Source organism: Andrographis paniculata, unplaced genomic scaffold (assembly GCF_009805555.1).
Source record: "Andrographis paniculata isolate CXL003 unplaced genomic scaffold, ASM980555v1 Contig34END, whole genome shotgun sequence".
Lineage (NCBI taxonomy): Eukaryota > Viridiplantae > Streptophyta > Magnoliopsida > Lamiales > Acanthaceae > Andrographis > Andrographis paniculata.
This window is the reverse complement of record NW_026137567.1, coordinates 1690092-1698333: the sequence shown is the minus strand read 5'-3', so window position 1 is coordinate 1698333 and position 8242 is coordinate 1690092. Positions and strand designations below refer to the sequence as shown.

Here is an 8242-nt window from a genome sequence, read left to right as displayed (position 1 = left end):
TTTACATGAGTTCAATAGGTGATTCTAGTATTTTTTTAAAAATATTTTTTTTCAATTCCATCAAATCTACGAGAGATTCTCTAAAGTGATAAAAATTATTTATCCCAATCTATATGATCTCATCATTTTTTATTTTTTATTTTTAATTATGCTAGTTAGCTTTGAACACACTTGCATTGTTAAATCACGTCACTATTATTATGTGTCATCAAATATATTTTCAATTACTTTATTTTTGTACTATATATTTACATAGTTTTAAATAGTTTATAACTTCATCTGTTCGCCAAATTTATTCTCACTTTCCTTTTTCGTCCGTCCGTCCGTAAAATTTACCTTATTACTATATTTATAAAAGTAAAAAAGTCAATACTTAATTATTACCCTTTATTCAATACTTAGTTACAATAAATACCACTCATTTTATTATATTCTCTCAATTCTCTTTAATTCCTAATTAAATTTCCAAACAAATACTGACAACTACCTTTTTACTTTTTTAATAAAATATTTATTTTTCTTAATTTACGTGCCGAGCCCAAATGGGCTAAATTTCCTGGACAGGGGGAGTATTATTATTATTATTATTATTATTATTATTATTATTATTATTATTATTATTATAATGTAAACTATAAATACTCGCAGCACCTCTACACCACACTTCACTTCAAAAATATTTATAACAAAAAATTTTATTACAAAAAATGTCAAATTCATCTTAAACTATTTCAAGTTCATACTGCGATGAAGAGGATTTGGTTTCTTTCAATTTATGCATGCAATTTCAACGTCTTCAAAATGTTATCACTAACCATAGAGATGAAAATCAATTATAATGAAGAACATACATGGAAAGAAATGGTGAAGAAGGTCATAATCGTTAATTTAACAATTATTTTTTTTAAAATTCTGTCTATACAAAATTTCAATTTCTTCGTAGATTTTGAATGAGGAGGTATGTTTTTTTGCGCATTGTAAATCGTCTAACAATAGAAAGTGAGTTCTTCCAATAATGTTGAGATGCAACATGAAAGTTTGGTTTATCGCCATTACAAAAATGCACGGTTGCTTTGCATGTGTTGTCCTTTGGTGTAGCTATTGATATTGTAGATGACTATATTCGTATTGGAGAGAATACAACAAGAACGTATGTAAAAAAAAATTGTTGAAGGAGTCATTTCAATATTTGGTGAGAAATATTTAAGAAGGCTAAATGCAACAGATCTACAACGATTGTTGTATGTTGCAGAAGAACGTAGTTTTTCGAGAATGGTGAGAAATATTGATTGTATGCATTGGGAGTGGAAAAATTATCCAACTTCTTGGAAATATCATTTTTTTACGTGGAGATTATGACAAACCAAATATCGTATTAAAAGCCGTAGCATCGGATGATCTATAGGTTTTACATTCATTTTTCGGAGCACCAGGTACATGCAATGGTATTAATGTACTTAATTAATCTCTGATTTTTAATGACATATTGAATGCTAGAAGTCTAGAAGTAAGTTTTATTGTCAATGATCATTAATATGGTATAGGGTATTTTCTTACGGATGAAATATATCCTCAATGGACGATATTTATCCAATTCATTCGTTTGTCTCAATGACCTAAGATGCAATTATTTGCACAACGTTAGTAAGCTGCTCGAAAGGATGCAGAACATGCTTTAGATGTTTTGCAAGCTCGATTTGCTATTATTCGACGTCCGTCACTCATTTGAGATATTGATTTGATTGGTAAGATAATGAAGACATATATCATTTTGCATAATATGATCGTTAAAGATGACAAATATACATATATGCATTATTATGATGTATCCCAATTCAAATAAGTGAATACAGAAAATTTTAGCGGTTCAAATCAATTATATTCTGCGATAGATATGCCAGAATGATTGAGTTTCTAAGAAATAGAATGCGACTGCAAGATAAAGGAGTACATTAGAAACTTAAAGCAGATTTGACTGAAAACATATAAAAAAAATTTGGTTCGATGAATAATTAAATCATTTATTTTTATTTTTATTTTAAATATTTCTATTGTAAATGTAATATAATATAATGTAATGTTTTCTTCCAAAAGTTTAGTTATTATTTCTATATTTTACTTTATCAATTAATCAATAATAACTAAAGTAAATACAACAGAAAAATAATTTAACATTAAAATTGAAAATTATAAATAAATTAAAACTAAATTCAATTAAATAATAAATAATATAGTTTTTTTCCCATAAATTTTTAATAAATCAAAATATTGTTAAATAATAATATAATATAATAATAAAAAAGTTAATTAATTAAAAAAAAATATATGGATATACATATATAAATATAAGAATAAAAATTAATTAAAAAATTAGAATAAGTTCATCTCGTGTTAATATAAAATACATGAGAGTATCTGTGATTAAGTGAAAAAAAATAAAAATAAAATGATATGAATAATAAAATTTACTGGAAGTACCCAAAAACGGATATTAGGGTGGCCTAAGTAAAAGCTTGCATGTCAGCTAAGCTATATCAATTCCTTGGCCCAAGTTTTTAGGGCCTAATTGAAAGTGTGAATCCTACGTTAAAACGACGCCGTTTTTGTTCAAAGCCCTTGTGGAATACCATTCCTAATCGACAAAAAATTTCGCAAAATCACTCCCGCAAAGCTGCTTAAGCTTAACGACCAGCAAGGATGATTCACCTATGTCGAACCGCGATGAAATGCACCCGCCGAGTGGAAGTCGGTAGGCTAGATCGACGGATGCCTTTGGCGTTTTTCGACTTGCCAAAGCATTTCTCGGCCGAAGCTTCGGATTCGGGCTCCGCTGTTTCGAACGAGCAGCTCTTCCAAATCCCCAAACCAGGTCGATCAATCGTTTTAACGAGTTGTCATTTTGATTGCTTGTTACAATCTGCGTCCTTATTTGACATTTCTCACTTCTGAGGGTTTTGATTTTAGGTTTCTGGTAGCATGCGATTTACATTAATATGACGTTGTTGATTTAAATTTTTGTTCTCCTGTTGTATACGTATCAGCAGCGTCTAATTATGTTTGCACCCTGGTAGTTGAACTTCATTTGGATAAGATATGTACTGTTTTTAGCAAATGGTAGTTAAGTTTTAGCAATGCTTTTATTTTTGAAATATAGAGCTGCTAGGAAGGCGGCTCTTATTTGATATTGGTTATTGATGATTGAATCGACTAGAAAAGTTTCCATTAGAGGATTGTATGTTCGGTTTGACAGTTTGAAGAAGAGGTTCATTCATCTGCTGTGGTGCTGTTATATTATTAGAAAATGGAGGAGTTATGACATTGCTGATTCTGAATTTTGCTTTACTTTTCCAGGTGTGGTTTATGGGCGACTAACCAATATCTCCAAATACACAAATAAGAGAGATGTACTCAATTTGCTTGAGTCTGGCTTGAGACCTGAGAATCTCAAAGTTGAATACAACCGATCATATTTTCCGACATCAATGTAAGATTGCCGTCTGAATGCCTCGCCTTGGTGCTATGTGACAAGATAATTGTGGAAGGAAAAACAGTTTTTTTTGTTTATTTTAAATGTAAATCACATTATTAGTTTTCTTAATATGAAAATCCTATCTTTATCTAACAATGATAAAACATTCATTATATGGGATAAATGTATTTTTAGTCCCGTATGTTGCACTCATAATCCCGTAAGTAAAGTCTGTATAGAAATAGTATGATATCTAATTTATAGTGTGTTAATATGATACTTCTGGAGCTGGCATGAATTAGAACGTAGTGTCTTTTAGCACCAAAATTTGACATGAATTTACTTTTTAAAATAAATTCATATCAATGTTTGGTGCTAAAAATTGCCATGCAACTAGTCCATGTTAGCTCCGAAGGTGTTATATTAGTACATCTGACAATATTTCGGCACCGGAGGACCTTATTAGTGATTATGGATTAGATATAGAACTAGTTATACATTTTATTTAAAGGACCAAAATAGTAATGGGTGCCACATACAAGAATAAAAATACATTATATATGTTAATCTGGCCATTGTTATTTTCATATTCTTGCATGAAAATTAGCTTTTAAACAATGAATATTTAGGTTGTGTTTACTTGTGCCCAGCCCTCTATTTAAAAGAAATGTCGACGTACGTTTTTTTTGTGGGTTTTGAATAACTCATATTTCCTTCCCATGGTCATTTCTAGGATCGTTGAATTTCCTTCACAATCAGCTTATGATGATGCTGTGAGGACCATTGGTAGAAAGGGTCGATTTCTTAACATGTCAAGGGTATTTTCCTACATCCTGCAATGTTGTTGTTTTAGCTTCTCTTTGACTGCAATCACATTTGTTTATAATGTTGTTTCCAGGCTGATAAATCTCAGTGGGATACTATCACTCCTCATGATGGGAGAGCGGTGAGATATAATTTATATATGACTTACATCGTATGCTTCTTTTCTACCGTTTTCAGTGTGACATTCTGAGAATAGTCTATAGGGCATCATACTTGGTGCCCTTCATCATTCATTTTTATCCTTGTGAACTAATTGACAAAATGTCCATTTCTGCATATTGAATCTGATAGTTCATTTGCATTTTCACTGCTTCATCAGATTTTATTGCTCGGGATCCCTCAGAATGCATTGATTGATGACATTGAGCGCTTCCTTTCTGGTTGTCAATATGATTCAACCTCCACTCGATTGTTTGTTAGGTTAGTGCCTGAGTTTCATTCATGATGTGCTACCCCCACGAGTTTTAGTGCTTTTACCCGATTTGAATTCCTTGCCTTGGTTCTCTATGCAGGCCAGTAGATCAAGGAGGTGTTGTTAGAATGGCAGTTGTCTGGTGTGGATCCCAGGCTGCTGCAATGCATGCTTACATTACCAAGAACCGCGGCTTTTGCCTCAACAACCAAATTTCCCTACAAATCCTCCATTAGCTTTTTAAAAATTTCCCGGATTCTGCTGGCTATTGTTAGCCTGCATCTGAATTTATATGATTTAGTTTTATACGATTATTACTGTCATGGCATGTCATGTTAGGCAGTTAGTTCTCTTGCTCGATTCTAACAGCATAATAAGATTCTTGAGAAAATTGCAACTTGTTGATCAAGCCTGTGCGGTGCTGACTTCATAATTTTGTCTTGTAAAATTTGAATATATTGCATTTGCTTGCTATTACTTATTGTGGCATGATAGTGTTGATTAATTGTAAATTTAGGTCTGTAGATTAGAAGGCGTTTTTTTAAATAATTGCTAATTGCAAATTTCATGTCAACAAAGGTTGCTTGTGACTTATTACAGAATGAGAGTTTAGAGTTTGACTGATACGTGATTGTGATTGGGAGTGTTGTTTGCATCATATGTAATGTAAGATATGTTCATAAAGTAATAAAAGGTTTGCTTCGTCAGTGTAGTTTTGGCCAAAAGTACTGTATGACCACTGTTAGGTCCGGATTTGGTGTCAATTTGGGCCTTTTTCTTGCCCCGATCAGCTTTGTATGCATAGAGCTGATATGTTTTATTTATTTATTTGTTTAAATTATAAGTATAAATATAAATTTTTATAATATTTATAATTTAATAAAATATATACTCATTTATAAAGAATAAAATATTTTATAATAAAGATAAATAAAAATTTAGAAATATATATTTATATTATTATATTTATTACTCATTAAATTAATCATATCAAAACTCTCAACCAAATCTAAATACAAAAGAAATATCAAAATTCAAATAAAAATCAAACTCAAATCAAAATTCAAATAAAAATCAAACTTAATTCCAAATTTCTCATTGACGAAACACACCCAAAAGTATAATTGTCCTGTCTGTTTTATCTTTTATGCCTTGTCTGCCTTATTTTATTTATTTATTTTATATTCTAATTAGAGCTAGATCCTTTAACTCTTCGGGATTGGGAGCGAGTGATATCTTATTTTAATGACCAATTGTGAACTTTTTAAAATAAGATTAAGGTTAAATTGTTTATAATTAGTTTCTAATTTGAAAATTTTATGCTATTTTTTTCTTAAAAACTGTGTGGGTTTTTTATGTTTTCAGTGAACATTATCTCTGGGTTCGTTTTAAGAATTTCCATTATTTACCTAAATTTTTTTCCCCAGAAAAATTAATTCAAATATTTTTTTAATTTTTTATTTTATAAAAAAAAAAATTATTTTACACTCAAAATATTATACACCGTAAAAATTATTTAAATTTAAAATTTTTACTATTCAAATTTCAACCAAACATCAAGTTTCCAAACAAATATATAGAATTTTTTTACAAATTTTATGTTATACACTACATAGCATTTACGTAGACACTTTGTAGTTATTTGGAGGATGCTTCGTGTCCCATTTCATACCTCAATTATTCTTGTACTTACACTATAAATATGAAATGTAATACAAACATTAATCACTCCCATTTTTTCTTAATTCCCCCTCTCGACCTGCAGCAGCAGCTACGTCGACGAGATGTAGATGCTTTTATAATCATTCATAAACCGCCTTATTTGTCTATATATATATATATATATATGCAAATGATGAAATGAATTTAGAACGAAATCCTTTTCTCCCCTCCCTCTCTCCATTCATTACTTCCATCTCCTATATCCATTCATTACTTCCATCTCCTATATATATATACATAATACATATTATATAATATAATAATATACATACATACATATATATTTGTATACTATATATATACTCACGCACTCACATCTATATTCACTTATATATATTATATACAATATATGATATAATAAAAATATATAAAATAGTGATTAGCGGTAGAAATAATTAATATTTCTATTAGCTAATTCTATAATAATATTACAACACGTTATCAGCACGATTATATATTTTAATTTCCGCAAGGTAATATTTCATATTTTATCTGTTTATTATGACTAACTTTGCCAAATAGGAATTTCTCCATCTCCTCGTTTCTGGCCAAAATTATATGGCATGGGCTCGCGATGTTAAAATGCATCTGGCATCAATGGGCTTGAAAAATACTATTGCCCGGGATAAAAACTCCCCGAGCCAAGATCGTGCAAAGGCCATGATCTTTTTGTGCCATCACATCGATGAGGCACTGAAAATCCAGTATGTCACGCTGGAATCCCCACTCGAATTGTGGGAGAGATTGAAAGAAAGATATGATCATTTCAAGCTGACATTATTGCCATGGGCTCGAAGCGAATGGCAAAGCCTAGGGCTTCAGGACTTTAAAACAGTCCAAGAATATAATTCTGCAATATTTAAAATAACATCACAGCTACGCCACTGTGGCGAAAATATATCTTAATCTGATATGATGGAGAAAACTTTCTCCACTTTTCATGCCTCTAACATAGTTTTGCAACAGCAGTATCGCGAAAGAAGCTTCCAGAAATATTATGAGCTGATCACCTGTCTTTTGCTGGCCGAACAAAATAATGAATTGTTGTTGAAAAATCACGAATCTCGGCCAAAAGGTGCAAATCCATTTCCAGAAGCAAATGCGATACAACCGGCAAATCCGGTGCGTGGTCGTGGGCAAGTCAGAAATCAGCGAATTGAGCTTGATCGAAATCATAATCGCAGACGGGGCCGGGCAAGCGCATACAGTCATAATAATTATCAAAATAGGCCCCGATATGTGCCAAATCGGCGTTATAATAACAGAAGGCCGTACAGACCTCAACAGAGGATCAACACTGGGAGAAACAGAAATAATGACGATGAATGCACCCGGTGTGGAATCAAAGGCCATTGGGCCCATATTTGTTGCACAGCCAGTCACTTTGGCTGAACTGTATCGGGCCTTAAAAGAAAGACAGAGAATAATTGCCCCCAAAACAAATCACGCTGCCCACGATGACACATTTGACGATGTGATGAAAGAAAATATCACGCACCTGGATGCCGATGATCTGCTTGATATAGCTGATGATGTTAAATGATAAAATGATGTTGTATCTCTTTTGTTATTTTGATGTTTTCTGCCCCCTTTTTGTATTACCCCCTATAATATAAGTCTATTTTGATTATGTTAATAATACATGTCTTTTATTATTTTTACCTTCTTGCATAGATATGGATGCCAAATATTTTGGAGCCGATGACAATATATGTCTTATCTACAGTGCTACGACTCACAGCATTCTGAAAAACAAATGTTATTTCTCCCACCTGAATATGGGAAAGACTACAATTGTTACTATCAGTGGTGCA

At 31.5% G+C, this 8242-nt stretch overlaps 1 protein-coding gene across 1 annotated transcript; it reads left to right on the top strand.

Moving 5' to 3' along the window:
* Positions 1-2615: 2615 nt before the first annotated feature.
* Positions 2616-5183, top strand: LOC127248456 (uncharacterized). Its single transcript, XM_051270796.1, has 6 exons — positions 2616-2869; positions 3352-3484; positions 4203-4287; positions 4368-4415; positions 4614-4714; positions 4807-5183. The coding sequence occupies exons 1-6, from the start codon at positions 2698-2700 to the stop codon at positions 4940-4942; spliced, it is 675 nt and encodes a 224-aa protein (XP_051126753.1). The 5' UTR covers positions 2616-2697; the 3' UTR covers positions 4943-5183.
* Positions 5184-8242: the final 3059 nt, after the last annotated feature.